Source organism: Alnus glutinosa, chromosome 1 (assembly GCF_958979055.1).
Source record: "Alnus glutinosa chromosome 1, dhAlnGlut1.1, whole genome shotgun sequence".
Classification (NCBI taxonomy): Eukaryota; Viridiplantae; Streptophyta; class Magnoliopsida; order Fagales; family Betulaceae; genus Alnus; species Alnus glutinosa.
In genome coordinates this window covers 6,848,881-6,872,655 of record NC_084886.1, presented here as the reverse complement: position 1 = coordinate 6,872,655, position 23,775 = coordinate 6,848,881, and the positions used below count along the sequence as shown (strand labels likewise).

General features: G+C 35.3%; 1 protein-coding gene across 2 annotated transcripts; it reads right to left on the bottom strand.

Annotated features, from left to right (window-relative positions):
• Nucleotides 1-6,309: 6,309 nt before the first annotated feature.
• LOC133869132 (uncharacterized) lies at nt 6,310-13,385 on the bottom strand. Of its 2 annotated transcripts, XM_062306098.1 has the most exons (6): nt 13,223-13,376; nt 13,014-13,137; nt 10,863-11,098; nt 9,928-10,747; nt 7,596-9,767; nt 6,310-6,708 (listed from the first exon to the last, which is right to left on the bottom strand). In XM_062306098.1, the coding sequence occupies exons 3-6, from the start codon at nt 11,094-11,096 to the stop codon at nt 6,677-6,679; spliced, it is 3,258 nt and encodes a 1,085-aa protein (XP_062162082.1). In that variant the 5' UTR covers nt 11,097-11,098; nt 13,014-13,137; nt 13,223-13,376; the 3' UTR covers nt 6,310-6,676. The 2 variants fall into 2 exon arrangements, with proteins under 2 accessions (XP_062162082.1, XP_062162087.1); XM_062306103.1 differs by lacking the exon at nt 6,310-6,708 and adding an exon at nt 7,207-7,226 and having other exon boundaries at nt 13,014-13,385.
• Nucleotides 13,386-23,775: the final 10,390 nt, after the last annotated feature.

Sequence of the window (23,775 nt, the reverse complement as noted above, 5' to 3'; positions counted from 1 at the left end):
GTTGTCTAGATTGGTAACTGTTAAGACAGATTTCCGATCGATGACATGTCACCCTACGATTTGTTTAAGTTCTCCTTCTCTTGGGATCTGAAAATAAGAACTGCGTTGGGGGATGCCGACAATCCTGCTCCGATGCTTAAGTCAACACAGAATTTGAGAGAGAATGTTCAAGGTAATTTATAGGAGACAATAAAATAATTAATGTCTTTAATACCTGGAAAACCCTTTGTATTTATAGGGATTTTAGGTGTAACCAAATAACTCTGCACATCCCTAATTTTTGAGGGTCTACAGTTAGTGGGGATGTGGGTTCTGATATGCAGGTCGTTCAAGGGTCTACAATTAGTGGCGACATGGGTTCATGGTGCAATTCCGGTTGCACGTGTGGGAGCGAATCTCTAGGATCTTTCGGAGTTCCTTTGATTATTCCAAGATATCCGGGATTTCAGGTCATCCCGAACTTCTCGGAATGGTCTGACTCCGAGGTTTGGGATACCGAGATGTTTTGCGTCCTGTGGAGTTCAGATCCGAGATTCTCCAACTCCGAGATGGGCTTTCGTCTAAGGGTTTTGATGACCTCCGAGGTGGTTTATGACCGAGATGACCTGTCCGGGTTGGCCCTTTGGGCTACCCTTCCCCCCCCCCCCCCCCCCCCCCCCCCACCTTCCCTGGATCCGACTTTGGACCTAGGTGTCTTCGGAGTTGATTATTTCTCCAACAGTTACCCCCCAATTCTGTTATTTGAATTTAGAAGGTAAGAGAATTAAGTGCCTATTTTGAATTTTCAAAGCCCCTTCGGTATCCACACCTGTCACCTGTCATCCACCAAATCCCTGACACAATTGATGAGTGCAAAATATTGTATATTTGGACCCCCTAATTTGCATATGTTAAACCTTTAGCCTTATTATTATCTAATGTTTTTTATTAGTTTTGATATTCAAGTGTTTTGCAGGACATTGAGAGAAAACGACAGCTTTAAGGTAAAAAATTCAAAGTTTGGAAGAAAACACACTTTGAGAAGACCTAGATGGTGTGGTTATGTTTAACCAAATCAATGAAATGATTAAATCGAAATTTCTCTAATTGGAGTCAAAATCGGATTGGATTAAATTTCAGATTCTGCACATGTCATAGTATTTTGGCCATAACTTTCCTTTTAAGTATCGGATTAAGTTAAAACTAGCGATGTTAGAAATCTAACTCAAAAAAATACAAGTCATTGTGAAATAAGATTTTCTTAATTCGAACTTCTGCTATGTCAAAAGTGTCCCACAATATAAGAACGCAAATTTAGACGAATCCTATTCCAATTTGTACTATGATTACTTCTAAATTTGACTAGGAGATTGAAGTACTACTTTTTTAGAATTTATAGGGCTTCTAAGATTTGTTTGCTCTCTATAAATAGACTGCTAAGTCTCAAGAGAAGAGAGGGGAAGCTAGAGACCAAATATATTTTATTCTTTTTAGTTTAGTTTTTCTTTAGGGTAGGTTTTTATTTTCAATAATCATGTGTAGCTAGATTTTCAACTAAGGTTGAGGATGAAGCTTGAAGAGCAACAATATTTTAATGTAAGTTTATACTATCCGATTTTATGAGTTTTTTTATTTCTAATTGTTATACTTCAATTCAATTATTGAGATGATTATTGGATATTTATTGTAATTTACGGATACATGTGATGATTTGAGATAGTTTCATTTAATTGATTGCTTGAGTTTTTATTTATCAAAACGTTGGATATTCATTGTGTCTCGTTCTACGGATACATTTAATGATTTGGTTTAAACATGACATCTTTTGTGATTTGTGCAAAGAATGGATTTATTGAATGATTTAATGATTTTTTGAAGAATAGTAGAACATACATAAGATTTGTATGGTGAGAACTTCGGATGTGTATTGATGAATATGAGAATATGTTGCTATGATTTGGTGGGTGTAGATTCCAAAACCTTAGTATCTTTTCTTTTGTTTTATTTTACTTTATTTAGTTTATGTTTCTTTTTTCTTTTCTTTTTTATAAAAAATCAAATTCAAGTTTTTTTTGGAACTAGGTTAAGATTTAATTAGTTTAGATATAAATTTGTTTTTCAAGAACACAATTCCATGTGGAATCGACCTCGCACTTGCAATCCATTAACTACAAGCGATTCGTGCACTTGCGAATACAATTAAAATTCACATCAACAATAATCATTGAATCTTCACGGCTAATGATGGCGTCGACTTTCAAATTTCGAGGGCCCGCATTGATGGGAGATTTGATTTTTAGAGTTTTGATTGATGGGCACTTTGGATTTCGGGAATTCACAATAATGGCGTCTTTTCAGTTATTGGGCGAGTGATAATGATGCCCCTTCGATTCTCGGACACATGTGGGGGCATTAAAATTACCCCTATAAATACTCACACTTCTCACTGTTAATTTCACTTCCTTCTTACTTCCTTGTACTTCCTTCCTCGAACTTCCGGTGAACCCGAAACTCCTCTCTAGTCTTTCTTTCTCTCTCTAGAGATGGCCAACACTCCAAATCTCATTGGGCCCGCATCAGCTCCGAGACCTCAACAAGCCCCTAACCGTGTTGGGGCTGTTCCGACATTAAGGCCCTTGGAGAATTGCCAAGAGATAGTCGTTTTCGAGGTACATGAGGAGGTGCTTCGGCGGATTTATGACATTCTGTTGTACGTCCGGTTATTTTTTCAAGACCCCACCACTAGGTCAATAAATGGCGTTAACATCATTTTGTTCCAGAAGATGTTCATGGCCGGTTTGGGCCTTCCCTTCCCGAAGATTGCTCGGGACTTCGTCCTTTTTTTGATGGTGACTCCAAGCCAAAGTATGCCCAATGCCAAGAGGTACCTCTTTGCCTTCTACATCCTATAGAAGACAATGCTCGAGGCAGAGATGAGCACCAACCAATTCTTCAACATATACCGTCCGAGGTTGAAGCCGGATGGTACGGTTGAGCTGGCGGTCTGACACCCTCCTATCTTCATATGGCTGAAGAGTGGATATTCAAACAACAAGTTCTGGGAGCAACAGGTGTTTCGAGTCTCTGGATAGTGGGAATGCTCCGAGTCTACAGTGCTTTCCGAGGACCGAAGGTTGCCTCGGGATTGGAGAATTATGGACAACAACCAGCGTGAGATTCCTTTCATTAACAATACTGATCGAGTCGAGGTGGATAAGTTGACTGCATAGTCTGCGAAGAAATCGAAGGCCAAAGTCTTACCTCAGATTCGCATACCCAAGCCTCAAATGCATCACGCTGTTTCCGGCTCTCTACGGGCTTTGCAACCAAGTTAACTTTGGCCTTTGATTCTCCAGCAAGTTGAGATGGTAAACCTATGCCACTTGCTAGGCATTCTAACAACCATGGTCCCAACAAGCGCCTAATGACCAACATTGCACCCTCAGTATTGATGGACAAAAGTAACTCCAGTCACAAGTACAAAGAAGATTCCTGATGCCCGACTAGCTGGACAAGTCAACCATGGGAATCGAGGGGTAACTTTTAGGGAAATTATCCACTCAGAAAGGTTGTGGGCCACCAAGCCCATGATCGGCCCATATTTCACCAAGCCCATGATCGGCCCATATTTAAACCCTAAATGATATTAGGTTAAGTCACCAGGTTTGCTGCTACCTCTAAGCCTATAAATACATATTTATAACAGGTATAACCCTATACTTAATTATTTCAAGTACACTGTCTCTCTGAAATCCCAATCAATATTCTCTGACTCAAGCATCGGAGGAGGATCACCGGCACCCCTCGACGCAATTATTTATTATTTTGCAAATCATGAAGAACAATGCGTATCATCAAGCAATATGTCACCGTGCTGCAAAGTAACAATTCGAACAATAAATATGAGAGTTTTCATATGGAACCCACATGCCACAACAAGTGAACCGGCTGTTCGAAATTTACTCGGACAAATAAGTCTCATAAAAACTCTTTCATTTACTATTTGAATCTACAGCTATCCGAACAACAAAATTACTAAAAATATGTCCCTCTCAAAAGTTTTATCAAATCCAACCAATTCCAATAGGTTCAGGCTGCGTTGATCCTAGGCAGTACTTACCTAATGAAGTTAAATTATTGTGAAATTCTCTTTTCTTTTCTTTTCTTTTTTGCTTTTACTTGAAGACGAAGTTTTTTATTTTTTTTTTCAAATTTCTTCTAATCCTCGGATCCAATCTTTTAAAATGAAATGTGTTTATTCTTAAATTACATGATTTATTATACATGTGAGTCTAATAAATTGGATTGGATTGGATGAAATTTGTTTTTTTTTTTTTTTTTGTTAAAAATGCAAAGAAATAATATGACCATAAAATATAAAGTGATAAAAGTAAATAAACAAAAGTAAGGAGTCCAAAGCAAATTTCAAAGATACATGTGTGGACCACACGTGACTATGTGAGATGATCTCAGGTAAGTACAAGTGTACAATGGGTTACAAAGTAGATATAGAAGAAGATCTGAGAATACGAAAAAAATAAACGACAACGAAATGAAGGGCCCCAGGTGCAATTAATGGTATTATTAGGGTACAGAGCTAAAAGATAAAAAAGGAAAAAGGTTACGTAATAGTAATAGTAAAAGTAATAGTAATAATTAATAATAATAAGTCCGAGAAAAGGACAGATAAGTAGGAAAAGTGGGGGTGGGTGTTGGGTTTTATGCATGACGATAGAAAAAGAAAGCAAACGGGGAGTTGTCCCGAAATGCGATTGGTTGGAGGAGTATCTAAGGAGACTTATTGACTGTGACTACAGTACGACAAATCAACTCAGACACCGACACGACCTCGCCTATGGCAGCCGCACTGCACACACCCTACAAAAAGAAAGATCTTCGCGTATTCTGTCCCCCCCCCCCCCCCCCCCCTTCCAATCTCACCCCCATCCGCCCCCACACACGCGTGCAATACACTCTCCCCCTCTTTCTAACCAACTTAATTTATTTTGATTGGCTCATTTAATTTTAAAAAATATTTCTTTTCAATCTTAACTTATTTATTTTTCGAAAGAATTGGAGTTTGTTTACGAACTGCTTAATTAACTTATACGTTTCTCGTATAAAGTAAATATCATGATTGTTTATCTTTTTGTATATCCATATTGATTATTAATTAATTAATATTTACGTTAAAATTTTATCGTTTGGGTTAATTAAATTAATTAATTTGAATCTTAAATAATTTAATCTCGAGTTTATATATATGTATATAAATTCATTATGCAAATACACAATCATGCATGCACATACACAATACACACACATATATCCATGCATACTCACAAATACACTCATGTACACACAAATCTCTTAAACTAAACTCACAACAACAATAATTCAAGTTATATCTATTATATTAGAAAGAGAATTCTCTTTTACTTAATATGTTCTTATTAAAAAATTAAAATAATACTAAACAAAATTGTAAAAATGAAGTTATACGAGTTTATACAAGCTTATCCGAACCGAGCTGAATTTATATGAGTATGACTCGTTTAATATTCGAACATATATGTTCATGAATAACTCATTTATTATTCAAATTGAGAGCAAATCGAATTCACAAGCAACAAGATTCAAATCGAATTTAATCGAATCAAATTCACAAGCAACGGGGCTCATCTTGCACCCCCTAGGCTTGTCTATAAAGGCGAGGGGTGGCTTCACTTACAGGCATGTAATGACAAGTTTTGCTTGGACACACTCGCAATGTTTTTGTTGGTTCAGGTAGACAAAGTTTAGCTAAAAGTTTCCCAGTGGCTGTGTAAAAGGACAGACAATGAAGTAAAGCCGCTTTTTCACAAGGATAATCCATAACAAACAAACAAACAACCCACCCACCCACAACATATGGTATGGCTACCTGGGAGTAATTTTTTTTTTTTTTTTGGATTATTAGTTATTCGGATGGATAGAAGATGTGATAGAGTTGTTATAAAACGACTCGCTTAACCTAATAAATAGAAGAACGGTCTGTCTTAAACCTGTTCGGACAGGTGAGCTCCCGTTCATTCCTATGGTACGTTAGCATGTGCACAAACAAACAGTGTCCCACCCATTGATGAGTCCAAAGCATTAGCACAGCTGCTGCAGTGCACAGACGATCATTTATGGCAGATCTGCATGATAATTTAAATCTTGCTTTAATTTGATGGGCAGAGAGAGGGAGAAGGGAAGGAAAGCGGAAAAGGTTCGTGCCTCGTGGAAATCATTGCTGAAAGCAGGTTGTTCATTATTATTGTTTTTCATTCAATGTGCAAAGAATAAGAATTGTTTTTCATTCAATGTCCCATTTCTCATTATGTTGGTGGAAAAGAATTTCTTCAATATGGAGCGAATCATTTATCAGGAAAGTGGAAGAACTCGATGCATTTCACATAAATCTAGCTGACTGGGTCACCACACTCTAAATTACTCTCCCCGCACAATTATTTCACTCGCGTGAATGTTGGTTGGCCATCAATTTTGGTTCCTCAATACAGGCATCATTGTTCCATGTGGAAACCCCCATTTTTCACGAGTCATGAGAGATTTCTCCAAAACAGATGCAAAAGAAATAACTTCTTCTTTGACGAAAGAGTTCTTGTGGATTTGACATTTATTGAGATTCTTTCACTCGGGTCGATCATGATTTCTACTAGTGCTCCTTGTACAGCAGAATTTCCTCGTCTGATTTCCCACAATAATAACCATGTCAGCAGATAGCCAGATATGTAGCTTCTAAGAGAATTCATTTCATAGTGCAGGTCAGATTTTATGTTTTCATGTCGTCAATAAACCGACATTATATACATCGTTAGATGTCAAAGAAAAAAAAGAAGAAGAAGAAACTGAACCGTGAAATGGATCGAAATGGAGAAGAGAGGATCCTATTCTGAATTTCCGAGGTGTACTGACTGTCTGACACATCGAGAGAGGGAGGGAGAGAGAGAACAGACTCACTCTACACAAGAGAATAATCAACTATGCCCAATTATCTTTCCCTTTCTCACACGCTTAAAGAAGAAAATTAAGGAAACAATCACCGGATGATATTCCTTTATATTAGCCTCTCTCGTTCCAAGCAATTGATAACATATTCTCTTCCTCCCGTTAAACGCCAAGCTCACCCATCTAAAAAGACAACAAAATTCCCCGTGTTTCGTTTGCTCGATGTCCTCAGATGATAGCATTTTAGCTGCTTCAACCTGACATTCTTAGCCTTCATTTTTAATAAGATGAAGCAAATATAATAGTACCCAAACAGTTAAGAAAAGTACCCCTAAGACCCAAGTGACTGCACACACAAGTGAAGGAATGCTATCATATATCCCGGAACAAATCATACAACATTATTTACGATAATAAAAAGTTGGTAAACACTCAAAAGGTAGATAATCATCAAGCAAGCCCAAATTTTGGGCTAAGAAATGTACAAAAGGCAGTCCCCATGGCTCAGAACCACCTCACTTCCCCAAAGCCAGAGAAACAACTCCTTACTTCTCTCTATAAAATTCTAAATTAAGAATTCAAAGCCTCTTCCCACAATCAGGTTAAAGGGATAGATGGATGATTACCTGCAGGGTATCTCTGCCGGCGGGGTCTTCTAGTTGTCTTCCCCCACCCTGTTAGGCTTCTATCCTCCAGTCCCACTTCAACGTTATTAAGCTGCTGTATCAGCGGAGTGCAAGCTGAGCTCATTGGCACAGTGGGGGAGGAGCTAGCCACTGACCGCCGCCTTCCCCTTCCACAACCATTTCTAGTAGAACTCCTCCTTGTCAATCCTGAATGCCACAAATGACCTGTTGCTCGCATCAGCCCCCCAAATGTCTGAAGATCCTCTGTTACCTCATGCCTTGAAAGAGAAGCAAGGCCTGGAAGGATGTCTCTTTGGAAGTCTCTTCGCTGCCTGCCTCTTCTTGCCTGGCCCTTCCGGGCCCGATTTGGTAATAAAGTGGCTGCAGTTTCCACCAGCCTTAAGTTTTCTGGAACCAGAGGTTTAGGCATATAATCTTCTTCCTTTGTCTCTATTAGTTTTAATGTCATGAGCTCAAAGTAATCACTCCCTTCTTCTTCATTATCCTCACTATTTTTTACTCTCAAAACAACGTCGGAATTGTTCTCAATATCATCTCCACATGAGGAAACTATCTCCACAAACCAATTAAGGCGGTCCACAGAAGCCTCTGATGGATTGCAAGTGGTATCATCAAACTGATTGTGGAGACCTGATGATGAGATGGCAACTATTGCCTCCGCTGCTACCATCATAACTTCATCCTCTGGGTGCTCAGCTTTATGCTGTAGTGATTGCAGAAGAGCCACATGCTGCTTTTCTGCAGCTTCTCCAGGAATTACATCCTCCTCGGTCTCAACAACTACAGGGGCTTCTAAATCTATCCCTGCTGTAATCTTCACATTAGTGCTTGGAATAGAAGGTAACAAGGATGTTTCGTCGTCACCTATACTGGAATTCAGATCAATGTTATGTCTGAAAATGGAAACATTTGTATCTGTTTTCTTATCTTTAACCAGAATCTCTGCCGTTATCTGATTGCCCAAGTCAGTAACTGCAGGTTCACAAGGCAAGTTTATATCAAGGACTCTGGTTTTCCTGTTATTCTCCACAACTTCACCTTCAGATGGGAGAGGAAGGGACACAGAAGGGGAGGTGAAAGAAGAAGACTCGTTCTTGGAAATATGAGACTTTTCAAAGATGGGAAACCCAAGAATTTTTCTATTACTCGGGTGGGCTCCTGCTTCACTCCTCTTGACCTCAACATCATTAGAACATGAATCCGATTTCAAATTCTGGGTAAAAATTTCATTAGCTCCCTTCTCCGTTTCAATTTTGTTGGATAACTGTTTAGGTGAAAATTGCAAGAAACTCGGCTCCTCTGCAGTTGAAATTCTCCCTGCATTGGATGCCTGATTCTTAGAAGCAGGCTTAGGTCTGAGCCATGGCAAGACCGCAAGATGCTCTTCATGCTTCTGTCCTCCATCTATCATCTCAAAACCTTGCTGGGGAGCTACTTTATTGGATGAACTGTTTGAAAGCACCACATTCACGTTCTCATCTTTTACAGATTTCATGTCCATGCAATCTGAACCCTTATAGTACTTCATCATACCATTATTGAAGAAGAGGTCAGGAGCTCTGTGGTGATCATTACTGCTGTTCAAATAATCATAGCTGATTGAAGGGAGATGAACTGGTAGTTCCTTGGACCCCGATGATGACCCATGGTAAAATCCATTTCTGTTAGGCACTTCACTTCCAAAAGCTGGGTCACATCTAGGATTGCTCTTAAGATGCCAAGAATCTCCAAAAACTACATTGCTCTGCACTGATGACTGAGAACTCTTACTCAAGTTAGCAGATGAGTTCAAATATGGTTGTTTTTTAACTGATATTGACTTCTGGCTTAAGCTACTACTTTGCCTTTCCCAAGATGAAACTGAGTGAGACCAAGACCTGGCGAAATCAGAGGAAGGGGCAATAGTATATGGACTAGGTACATGGGAGGCCACACTTGACCCCAGATGCTTATTACTGGAGATTTCATGACCTCTGTCAGACATTTCCAAAGGACAAACTGTTCTTTCATTCCACAATCCTATCTTGCTTTGATCAGTTAGATGGTAAGCAGAAGATTCATGAGCTTTGTTAAGCAAAACTTGCATTGGCTGGGAAGATATTTCTGGTTGGAAACCTTGAGAAGCAGAGTTCAAGTTGCTTTTACTGTGCCCTATAAACAAATTGGCAGCCATATGAGAAAAAAGAAAAAAAGTTGTAACCGAATGAAACAATCCAACCAGACATATACCTTTAAAAGAGTAGAGAAAAATGCAGAATTCAAACAGAACCAACATAAGGAATTTTGATGCAACTTGATGAAGAAACTATACCTGATTCAAGCACATGGGAAAACCACCCTTTTCCATTTCCATTGTTCTCTAAGTGCCGATTGTTCCAAGTCCCATTATCAGTTCCATTGTGGGAGTTGAGCGAAATTCCCTTTTGCAAACCTAGAAACTGAGAGTTTGGTTTAGCAGACAGATCAGGGCCTTGAACCTCAAGGTGACAGGCACCACGGGCCAGAATATCAACATATACAGAAGCATTTGTTTCTTCTATCTGAATAGGCTCATTCAAGTCCGCCAAACCATTTCTGCTCTCTAAACACGAATCAGATGTCAAAGCCTCTCCTTGAAATCCACTCTTCCCACCATCAATAGGAAACAGCTTTACACCATTCTCAGGACCAACATTATGATTTCTATTAGAATGATAACTTGACATGCCAGATACTCTTTCTTTGCTTAACTGATCCCCTTCTTCAGTATCAATGTATTCATCAGCTGGAAGTTGAAGATCAAACGTTTTCCTCCTGACCTTTGACGGTCTGGAGTCCAGCACCTCTAAATCCTTTGAATTACCCCCATTTTGGGATAAAAAAGGACCACCTTGTGCGCTGTTTCCTTTTATAGAACTCAAAGTAGAATGAATGTCCTCAACACCTGAAACAGATGGTCTAGCACAAACAGAGTTTGCCAGAGGGAAGCTGGGGATATGCCATTTCCGAGCATCTTCAGATGTAATTTGAGATGCTAAGGGACTTGATGACAATGATGACTCAATGGGCATCCGGTTTTTATGTAATTCTTTCGTCTTAAATTCACCCATCAAATCCCTCTGTATTCTATAAAGGCGGTGAAGTTCAAACACCTGAATGAAGGCAGAAAGATCAGATGTATCCAATAAAACTAAATAAACTCAATCTGTTAAGAATCGAATTGATTGAACCCCTAGGAATTTAAAAGGACCAAGAAAATTTAAATACCTGATTTTTGAATATCGCCTCATGCTCAAGCATCATATGCTTCACTGCATCCTTATCATAACCAGGATATGAATCTGTGGCAGCCCTCGGCAAGAAATCATTATAATACTGCCCATTTACCGAGGTTTTATCCCCATAATACAGGGACCAGCTACAACTGTTAGAATTCTCGTTAAGATCCCTCATTGTGTAATATCCTGGTAGATAACCTTTACACTGCACTTTTGTTCCCATTCCTGAACACCAATGAAGGAACTTATCAAAACTGAAACACATCAGCAAAACAATCATAGACGTAACAATGAGAATCTAGTATCATGTAACAGTTCCCAATTAGCAGAACTGCTCACCCTAGTTTTTATTAAGAATGGAAAAAACAAGGGATGATAGTTATATACATACAAGGAAATTCACAACCAGCAAAGCATGCTAAGATTACTTACCAAGGGCAGGAACGAAATGAGCCATTAGGCAATTTTTATGGAAAGTGAAAACGTGAAAGGTTACACAAGTTCGAGGATGTGCTTGATTTGGCACCAAGATTCTCATTTCGTCCAATAATACACATCACATTTTTTTACACATATATCGCCACTTCATATTTGCCGGCCTTTCAATGTCTTTTCAAAGATGTTCCCTCATAAATGTCTTAACTGTTCATGTTTCCTAGTTAAGCTAAATGCTCATTGCTTGCTTCTTTGTTCCATTTCTATTTACTAATTTCATATCCTATATCTTCTTCACCCTAAAACTCCTTGATTATGTTATTCCACACTCTCCCTCTATTGCCTAGGTCACATGACCTTATAGATCTAGCACATGAATTAACAGCAGAAGTTATCCTAAAGGCTTTCCACTCTATAAATTCAAGAATCACTCTCCTTCACAAACGTCTCTATGAAGCCTAAAGAGCATCTACAACCTGATAGTCTATAAGCATCGAGGGGAAAAAATGAAAAGTTAGAAGTTCTTGCACCTTCAAAGAGAAAATTTTAATAGGCTTTCTTACCATAAACAAATTGGCTCTTAAAAAGCAAGCATTCCAAGCAACATGAATGCACAGATACAATAATTATGTTGAGAAAAATGAATAATGAGTTACAAAATTATAAATATTCATGGGCCTGGCTGAAAACTTCAACTGCTATCTGACACTTTGTTTTCAGAACAGCAACTACATTACGTTCAACTACTTTCCTCACATTCCATGTTGATATTAACCATTAATTCTAACCAAAACCAATATAACGCTCCTCTAAGCATAGGAATCTACATTTCTCATTGACTAGGAGAACTCACAGGCAACTCAAGGAACAATTCCGTAACACCAATAGTAGAACAGGAATATCCAATTATTAGTAGTCGGGTTTACAAAGGTTAGATATTTGACCAAAACCATAAACTCATCATTAGAAAACTCACATGAAGCCTGCAATGAATCTGAACTCATATAACCCTTCCCTTCCCTGAGCTAAAAGTGAATGTTTTAATAAAGCATCGAAATTCAAAAGTCTTGCTAACATTTGTAACGATGTAAAGAAAAAATCCTACATTAATGCAGTTAGAAGTAGACGCCAAAAAAGAAAATAATATATGCCGGCGAAGATAATCCAAGACAGCCCGTAATCACCATAAGCTTTTCATACCGCACAGAAATCCTCAACACCGACCAAAAATTGGAGAAAAAACCCAGTACGCTAAAACTTTTAGAAGCCATAAGATCAAGATGGAAAGTTGGAAGTTCTCTTTGCTAATTATCGAGATGACGAATAATGATATCTACATCAGTAATAAAAGTTAATAGAACAGATCCTACCCAGTTACAACCTAAAATTTACATATATAGGCAAATATTAACAAGACAAAAGGACCATAACAAATACTACAATCACCCATCAAACCAATTCAGAAATTAAAAAATTAAAAAAAAAAACAAAACACAAAACACAAATTAAATATGAAAAGAAGTATCAGTGGAGTTTATAAGTTGCAGTGAAACCACAAAAACAAATGCACAATCAAGAAAAATTTAACAATTTCAAAAGGCAGAATAAAGTACATAATTAAAATAAAGTAAAACCCAATTAACAAAATCATCAAGCAAAATGAAACCATAAATCAATTTAGTAAGAAAGTAAAAATAAGTTTTACCTCAGACCCACATCCTCTTATCACCTCTCTCCTCAAGAACCCCGCATGGATTGAATCATTCAACAAAAACTCCACATCATGTAAAATTCATAGTCCCAGACTCTCACCACTAAGACCAAAGCAGCTAAAGAAAATGATAACAATAATTATTCCACAAAACAAAAGAGTGGGTGTCTTTGCAACACCATTGAAGGAGCTTAGATCGTCACCAGATTGAAGAAAAGGAGGAGATTTCGATCTGCTGGGCCACTCTCTTTCTCTCTCAAAGAATAGTTTTTGGAGAGAGAGTTTTTTCCCTTTTCTTCCTTTAGAGAGAGAAAGAAAGAGAGAGATCCCAGATAAGAAATCTTCACACAAACAAACGACCTTCTAAGAACAGTGACATGATATTTGTCAACATCCGGTCTCTTTTTATTCTCTGCTTTTTCTTCACTTCTCTCTCACACACGCATTTCTTTTTCCTTCTATATATAAATATAAAATCCCCTAATTTATTTCTGTGTTTTTGAGGTGATAAAAAGAAATGGGCATTTCTAGATTCTCTCCACCTTCCTTGCTTTTGGTACAGATATTAAAAACTACTTCTACACCATTTAAACAATTTCAAAAATCCAACGCACTCGTATATTATATAATTCTATTCTATTCTATTTATTTTAAACCCCACTGCTTTACTGCATGAACAATCATTCACAATTCACAAACACCCTTTCTTCTAAACAAGCTACTTACTTTACCTCCAAGATTAATTCTACCGAAATCAAATTAACGTATGTTGCCTGTTTCCCCCAAAACAAAAAATTTCCATATTAAGTAGTGTTTAATTGGCTTAATTGTAGCGGAAAAACAAAGTGTGTGCCCCACTCTACTACACTGTGGAAAGGATTACGATTGACATAATAAATGCCCATCTGGGTCGGAGATATTTACCAGAATGGGATTCCTGCTTCCGTGGGTTTCTGATTGGCTGATCCTCTGTTTTCTGACCAGGGAAAAGTCCAATTTGTGAGTTAAAAGGGCACATTATGGCTCTTGATACGTGGCTGTTTTTGCAAAACATCTTTTTTAGATCATACAATGATACAATGGGCGCGAGGTCAATTAGAATGTTAAACACTTCTTCGTTACCAAGTGCGAAAAGTATTTAAAGACAACCTTTATTTCAATCAAAATCTTACCTAATCTGATCTTTTTCAAACTCTTTAACATCTTGAGCTTCGATTTAGATGATGTCATTCTCTTTTCATTAACTGAAATTCTCAATGGTAAAATTGGAATTTCTTGAAATTTGATGTCCGAACTATAAGAAATTTTGTGAAAAAAAGAAGAAGATGAGGGAACCCTGAATTTCCCATAAAATTATTTTCTCAATTTCGAATACATTATATGATCAAGATTTAAAGTTTGTGTAACTAACCGTGTGTATGAAGTCAATGTTAATACGTCATTCAAAAAAATTAAATCATGTGAAACACCATGATTTATAAAGAGACCAGGTGAATATAAACTAACCAATATGCATGGATGTATTGGGAATGAAAATAATAATATACAATAAAATATATTCCCAATTGGTGGCTTAGGTCAACCCAGCCTCACAGGGATCAAATTGGGTCTGTAAACTTAATTTTTGTTGAAGAACATCGATGATATAGAGGGATGAAAAATTTGACTCTTTATCAAACGGTTGGTGCAAGCAGACCAGAAAACAGATAGTCCAAAAGGGTCGAGAATGAAAAATTGATGGCTTTTATTTTATTTTATTTTTTGCTTTTACTTTTGGGTAGAATCCCTTCAAAACATTGATTACAATTTCGTGAATAATAATTTCATCTCTACTTACCAAAAGACACAAAAACACTATTTCACGTCATTATCAATGAGGAAATTATATAAACGAATCCTCTAACCGTAACATTAATCATACCCACAAATGACAAAACCCAAGCAAATATATATAAAATTGATTACATGGGGGGGTGTGGGGGGACCTGGCGGGTGGTTTAAGAGGATCAATACCTAACCTAAGCTCTATAACTTCACTCAAGTTGTGATGGAGAGTGGTTTGCACATTTTAATTAGAGATCTGATACTCGTTCATTTTTGTATTTTGATTTTTCACAAATTTATTAGTTTATTTGTAAAAATTTAAAAAAAAAAAAAAAAAACTGTATGGAGATGTACCCAAGTTTATAGTTGGCAATCAAGCTATAATATCCTTTTTTTTTTTTTTTTTAATGTGACGGTCAATTAGCGAGTAATTCTAGAAGTCTCTCATGTATCATTTTTATGTTCCTCTAAAAATGATGTGGCTTTTAAAATCACTATTTGATCAAAATTCAATAGTGATCAATCACAAACTTAATAATAATTTTAAAAGTTACTTTATTTTTTTAGGGACATAAGAGAGACTTCTAGCATTACTCGTCAATTGGCTTAATGGTAACTAAAAAAGTTATGTATTCTTAAATAATTTAGATGATTTTTCACAATGTCTATGGCCGCTTTTCATTCAAATTTGCATGATCTATGTCGAGAAAATTTGATTTCCTTTTTCGTTAATATATATATATATATATATATATATATATATATATATATATATATATATATATATATATATATATATATATATATATATATATAAAGAGTGCTATCCAAAATTGAGTTATAAGATATGAATATTAAAGCATATCTAACCGAGGTTCTAAATAGTTCATAATAGCTATATTTAGTTATTATGAGCTATTATACCTTTTAAAATAAAAATTTTTCTACAATAAACTTTTAACATTTTGCTTAATATTTTTAGTTAAATACTTTATTGGCACATGTGGTTCGACAACTTTATTTTTTGCCTCTTGTGATTTTATTTGTATCACATATGAAACTTGTGTTATGTGAAATGACAGAGATGATACTTTCGTTCAAAACTAACGTATAGTCATGTCATCAGACAGGTGTTGGTGTAATAATGCGACACATGTCCCCGGATGCAACGTCAGCGCCATGTCAGCACTGAAGTGGCTACTAATTTTTTTTATATATATATTTTAAGGATTTTTTTTAAAATAAAAAATAAAAAAATTGAAGGGGTGGAGCAACCCCATTTTGGCCAAGAGGCTCGCTGACATTACATCTGATAATATGTGTTGCATTATTAAACCGACACCTGTCCGATGACATGGCTAGATGTTAATTTTGAACGGAGGCACTATCTTTGTCTTTTCGCATAGTGTGATACAAATAAAATCACATGGGCAAAAAATAATTGAAGTTGTTAAACCATAAGTACTAATAAAGTGTTTAACCCTATTTTTTTTTTTTTTTCTTTCTCTTCTCTTTTTGTTTAATCATTTATTTTTCCCTCTTTCTTATCCTTTTGTTTTAAAAAACAATTAAAAAGTTATTAAAAAATAATATTTTAAAAAAGTAAAAAAAATTAATAAATAGTCTTAGCCACTAATACTATTTAGTATTAAAGAGGATTAGTGGAGAATGGAGATGCTCTTAACCTCGTTTAAGTTAGCTCATTTATATACGCTCATTTTATTTTTATTTTTACAAAAAAAAAAAAAAAAAAAAAAGAAGAAAGAAAGAAGCAAGGCAGAACGTTATTTACTAGTGGAATTGCGTGGAAATTTGCATGACTACGATATAGATGTTAATGATTATCTCCAACAATATAAATATCAAAGAAAACGATCTAACTAAATAAATCGTCTTCAAAATGGGAAAAGTATTTGTGAGGGACCAGGCTTCTTTAAAACAAACTTTTTTTTTAACTATTAGTTTTTATTTTGTCTATATTTTAAGGGTTAATTACACTAAACTTCTGGAAACTATTATTTATTTACATGTTATTTTCACGAAAAACATGTCATACTTAACCCCCTTCAACTACCAATTATCGACAAAAAAGTTATTTCCTTAAATCAACTCACTGAATCTAACATAAAAATGTTTATGTAACACGCACGTGCTCATTTTTATCGTAAAATGATGAAAATACCTTTAGTATATAAATTAAATTTACTTAAACATCAATATAATTAATAACTAAATAATTCTTTAATTTTTTTTAAAAACTTTTTTTAGAAAAAAGGTGGTTACCCTCTCACTAAGGGGTGCTAACCGGACCACTCCAAGTGATTTCTGGGTGGGCGTGTCACCTCTTGGGGTTAAATCCACGCCTCCTCTTCAAACATGTTTGGAGGTGGCCGATGTGATTTAGCTATCTCCAAAATCTCGAGAGTAGTTCAATGACCACCTTTTTTTTTTTTTTTTTTTTTTTTCTGCTTTCGTTTTTGTGTTTTTAAGTTTTGAGTTTTTTATATTTTTGGTTGGTTTTAATTTTTTGTATTTTTTTTGGCTATAATTAACGAGTTGGCTTAACGGAATGGTGTTTTTGCCAACGACTAATAATTGAAGAGAGTATAGTGTGACAAGTAGTAATTTGTGGGACAACGTATAAATAAAACGTATAAATAAATGGTAGTCGATGGGAGTAAGTATAATTAATCTATTTGTTTTAATAATTTTTACAAGCACAACTTGGTACCTAAATTTAGAGGCAGGGTAGAGGATTCTGAAAGAGGGGTGAGATGGGTATATGCAGATTTAATATGCCAGTTGCCATACATGATACAACCACATATGATCAGATTCAGATATACATAAATATATATCCTCGACTCCAGTACCAATTACAATAATAATATTACCATTCCCGGATAATTTAGGTATACCTACCATATGCGGTCAATTTTACTATAATCCATACTCGATCTGTTCTTTTTTTTTTTTTCTTTTTCTATTCAATGTAAAAAAGAAAAAATTACAATAAAATAAAAAATAAAAGTGACTTAATCATCCTTAGAATAATTAAGAATGGGTCAAATTACCCGGCTCGTCAATGGAACATAAACAGCCAAAGAAGACTGTTAAATTTGGCGGAGTTTTAAAACTGAACAAACTGCGAACTAATGGGGTGCGGGAAGGAGTATAACCGTCTCGAGACCCTTCAACCCTATTCGAATCCCTAATGTAAGGGATACAGATAAGAACATGACACTTGAAATACTCTTCAACCCTACTCAAACTCCTGTTGGATTAACAATATGATCATCAATAATTGATTGAGGGTAACAAACACGACCACCATTAGTCGGTTGAGAAGAAGGTAACATGTCAAAAAAAAAAAAAAAAAAAGATAAAGAGGCCAGCAAAGGAATAACCCAAACACAACTAGAAAAAGACAACTAGCCACAAAAAACATAGATAATAGAAAAATACATGGAAAAGTTAAAACAACAAAAAATTACTGCATATATTTTGTTTTGATTATTCATAGGAGCTCATGTTCTTTGCAATTTGATGTTCTATCAATTCTATAGTTTGTATCCTTTCTTTGAAATTTCATTAACGGCAGGGTTTTTCCTCCAAACTTGATCCTTAAATTCTTAATGCTATTAAAGACACATAACCTTTGACAAAGTCATGTTTAATCTAAGGTCGGAGTTTCTCTTCAAGTTCGGTTGGAGGGAGTTCTTGAAACTCAATTTATAAAATTGTCATGTGTTCTTTAAGTATGTAAAAAACATGTTTTTATAATAGAATATGAATTTGACAAATTTTTTCTTTCAATTGGATTGAAATAATTTTTTATGGCTTTGTTTATTAAATCAATATATGTTCAAAATAAATAAAGCTACATACACCCGAACAAGTTTTTGTTACAATTTACTACAAATTCACGTAATAATTTACATAGCATTATCACGTCAGTTATTAACTAAATAATTTGACAAGTTAAATTTTATAGATAAATTTAATTATTTAGTGATTCTCAAATTAATTTGTAAAAAAATAAAATTGTTATACCAATAAAAACACCCCATATCAAGTATTGTCTAAATTTAACGGCTATAACGTTTACATGCAAGATGGCGTTACGAAATCGATCTTGTATTTCCTTTTGCTGAGCCTGAGCCCATCGATCATGCACTCATTTAAACAATCTCATTGCAGAAAATGATGTCATTTTAATTAGATAAAACGAGGTTGTTCTTAACTTGAAAAATAAGCAAACCAACCAAATCCAGGACCACAAAATAAGATCCAAAAAGGTTTTATAAATTGATCATTGTGTGGACGATTCGGTTGCCAGGTCCCATATCCACACCCATCAATTAATTATGACTTCCAATGCAATACACGGGCTATGTTGAAAATATATTTTTATATTTATATCATATTTGAACATCTCTTTAAACTAAATATAAAAAATATTTTCAAAGCAAACTAACAAACGTATCACTGTCTAAATTATGGTAGAAAAGTTTGACCTGTTTAATTAAATGGATCAGGTCATAATATATATAGTCTTATACTCATGACTCGACACGACCTGAATCCGACACGCGACATTTGAGGTTGACAATTTTTCACACGGTTGGTAAACCCGACACGAACTAAACACAAAATTAACAAATTAGGGTCAAAGGGTATAATTCGTTTAATTAAATGAATCAAATTATTAAAATTGACCTATATAATTTTATATATTTATCTCGACCACAAATTGTCACCCCAATACAACTGTTCAACACAAAGACAAGTTTGCTGCCATATGAATCATGACTTTAGGGGGTCTGATAAATGTCATCATCAGCTTATTAGTCAGAAATGGTAATAAACGTATAAGAAAATGAAATGGGTTGCGAGTCAAGCAAGATCATTAGCCATATATTCTAGATATTTTTATTTTATTTTATTTTATTTTATATTTCTGTTTATGTAAACCTAAGAATTGAGGTGGTCCCTGATTTTGGTCGGTCGCTATCGTGGAAAATATGCGAAGCTTTCCAAGTCCCAACTAGTGGAAGATTTGGCAAAGCAGATGTTTAGGGCCCCACCCAGGGGTTCCCATCAATTTGATTGGCTTAGGCGCTTATCAACGCTTTGATTTTTTATTCCTTTTTTGCTTTCGACAAAAAAATAAAAAAATAAAAAATGTCATTACCAATTTAATAAAGAGGGTGGTAATATGATAGTGCCCTCCCATAACCAATGCTTCGAAAACCGTCTAATTGAAAACAACCATTTTTTTCTTCATAAAAACAATTTTTTTTTTTTTAATTGTCGTTCTATACTAACACGGCACCTTATTTTTTTTAATAAAAATATAAAAGAGAAATCAAATTGTAATTTTTCTTTATTAAAAATATGATGTCATGTCAATATAGAAGGACACTGAAAAGAGCTGTAACATTTCTCCTGATTGAATATGGGACAAAGTTTACAAATGATGATCTTTCCCACTTCTTATCCAAACGGAAGAGAAGATATGAGATCTTAAAAGAATTTTTCAAAAAAATATGATTGAAAGTGACCCACTTAGCTAAACAATGTGCACGAAATTTGGTACAACAAGATACTTTCAGGGCATTTTAGCCATGAAAATAAAATAAAACTATAATAATATCTGAAGTACAATTAGCAAAAGGTCAAGAAAAAAATAAAAGGAGATGTTGATAACTTTTGATAGCAAGAATAACAAGAAAAGCATCCCCTCAAAAAAAAAAAGAAAAAAGAAAAAAAAATCCACGGCAACAAGATGCAGCCAATTGAGAAGTCAAAACTACAATTTATTTGTTTTTGCTTCTTTAGCTATGCCATATTTTATATTATTTTTTATTTAAAAAAGAAAACTATCATTAATGCATCCAAGTATATAAATTTACAATGTTGGTTAGATCAGAAAGTAAAATATGTAAATAAGATTAGAAGTTAATAATGGCTTTTATTTTGATATTATGTTCAATCAACAAATATTTTATTTAATCCCTTCAAATGCAACCCAAGTACCCAAACTTGTTAATAAGTTGCCATGAGAAGGGTACAGGCTCTGCTGACATGCACACATCAGCATAAATTCAATACAACCACAGCAACTGCTTAATTGGTCATTGCAAAAAAAAAAAAGCAAATAATAATAATAATAAAATTAATGACCCATAATGAGCCATGGCTATCTAACCAAACGAAAAGGGCATGTGTCCGTAGACGGGTAGATCAAGGTTACAGATCCCTAATAACTGAGGGGGGGATCCATGCCCTTTATTTAATGTGAATCCCAATTTTCAACATAAATTTGCCTAACAATTTTACCTTCTTGCTAAGGCTGAAGTCATTTAAATGAATTCATCCAAAAAAATAAAGAGTAAAAAATCATTTAAAAGCCAAGTACGAAAAGCCCAATTAGGAACGGAATAAGATCATCCCAATTTTCAATAAAATGAAAATCATTTATTTTATGGTCACGATTTAAAATAGAAACGGAGTTAGAAGCTCTTATGAGTAGGGGTCATGGGTCTAACAAATTTGTTGATAAGAGTCAATAGGCTAATTTTATTTTATTTTTTACCTTTTTTTTTTTGGAATTGAGGGGGGCCATAACCCCTGCCAGCTCCCTTAATTTCGTACTTAATTTAAATTTTGTATATTTAATGATATACATGAAGTCAATATTAATACGTTTTTTTTTTAAATTTAAATAATATATAATTATTTTATATTTACATCGTTGATCGTTAAATGCACAAATTTTAAATCCTAATTATAAAATGCATACTAAATTTTTTTTTTTTTAAAAAAGTTGTTTTGATTGTTCAAGAATTGCATCCATCATATGTTGCACATGGATTATTTTTTATTTTTTATTTTTTTTTGGAAAATGATTTTGAAAGAGAAGGCAACTTTTCGAAAACTAATTTGCAGGCGAGAATACGACGGTGAAAGTGTTTGAGATAAGACATTGATGGATGTAGTTTAGGGCATCGTAGGTGTACGAGTTGTTGATTTAGGCAGCATTTTGATTGGTTATAAGTAGAGTGTAGTAGGGATGTCAAATAATTGGCATTTGATAGCTGTCACCATACAAATCATGCCACATGGCGTAACAAATATTACGCTCAAATAACTTTAAAAAGAGCAACCAAGTTAACCATATCTGTCTTTCATACTCACACCGTTTTGTTTTTGGATGGATGGTGCCACTTTCGCCAGATAGATTGAGAACCGTCTGCCTTTCTTTTTTTACAAAATACTGCTAGTCTGCTATCCTTCGTGCACCAAAAGTGACGGAAAGGAAGTCAAAAGCTCTGCTCCCCCATTTTCTATTTCATTTTTTCTTTTCTTTTTCTTTGATTTTCAGATTTTCTGTTGCTTAGCCATGCTTGAACTCTTTCTACCCTTATCCGCTTTATCGGAGATAATTTATTTACTTTTTATGCCTTTTGTCTTCATAACACAGAGTTCACCAGCTTTCATCATCTTCCTCCGCCGTGTTTTATGTGATTTCTTGATAGGTTGTAGAATTTAGATCTTCGAAAGCATTGTCATCGCGTATTTACATTTTTAATTTTTATTTTAGGTTGTCTAGTTCTTGTTGTAATTTTCTTTTATGATGTAATTTCTTTTCATCTATCTAAAAAAACAAAAAACGATTGAATGGTGCCGGCTACATGCGTACCCAATTATTAATTTTTTTTTTTAATCTCCTTCTAAAAAATAAATGTTAGTTTAATGAATTGTTTTAAAGAAAAAAAAATTCCGATCTAATTTTTTTTAAAAAACTTGTCATTGAATCGTTCTATGCTATAGATAGGGGTGGGCAAGACCCGCCTTGCCCCGACTCCCCCTCCCCTAGAAAGACCGGTTTTATGGTTTTTTCAGCGGGTGCGAGTCAAAATATAGGGGATCCGCACGGGGCGGGGCGGATTGCGGGTCCTGGTTGTAAAAAAAAAAAATCGAGGACCCGCCCCGCCCTGCTAGGCTTGGGAATTTTTGATACGACCCACGAACCCGGCACGAACACGATACGAAAATATAGGATTTGGGTTTTACATTATCGCAAACACGATTATGACCCGATTTCATTTAAAAATAAATAAAATTTGAAAGTGAAGACTAAAGAGAGACCAAACCCGTTTAAACCGTGAACACGACTATGACCCGCACGCCTTTTGAGTTTTGCCCTTTTCATCACTTTCAGAATTTCAGTTTGCCCCAAACCTTCAAAACCTTCAACTGCATCAGCGGCCACAATCTGCCATGGAAGCTTAAGCACAGAACAAGCACTAAAATCAGGAAGCAGATCTATGTTTGCCCCGACCTTCTGTCGAACCCACTGATGATCGACTCCTGTTTGGTCTCCTTGCCTCTCGGGTCTACTCGGCTCTTCAAGTCATACAGGTTTGGTCTTTCTTCACCGGCGATCTCTGGCTCTGAAGGCGTCATTCCACCGGAATTCGGGTCCTCAACTGCGGCGTCGTATCTGGCTCCATCGGCCAACGACCCAGCCCTCTGATCGGACTCACTCTCTCAAATGATCTAAATTTCAGTTTGAATATAACATGGATAAAAAATTATGCATAATTTCAAAAGGTAGTCACATGCAAGTTAAACAAGATGTAATGTGCATAGTACATAGGTTTTTTTTAAAAAAAAAATTGAACAGGAAAATCTATCTTCATTGATATATTAAACGCCCGAAGGCAAATACAGTTAATAGAGGCATAAGACTCTCTACACACTAAGTAAGAAAAAATTATGACTTGGGTGCTGCTTACAAATACCAAATATTACAGGATTAGACATATAAACCTTTCTTTAACAATAAAGCGCCACAACAAATGAAAGATGGTTGATCTAGCTATCAAGCCATTAAAAGTCCAATAATATATGAAAATTTAACAGA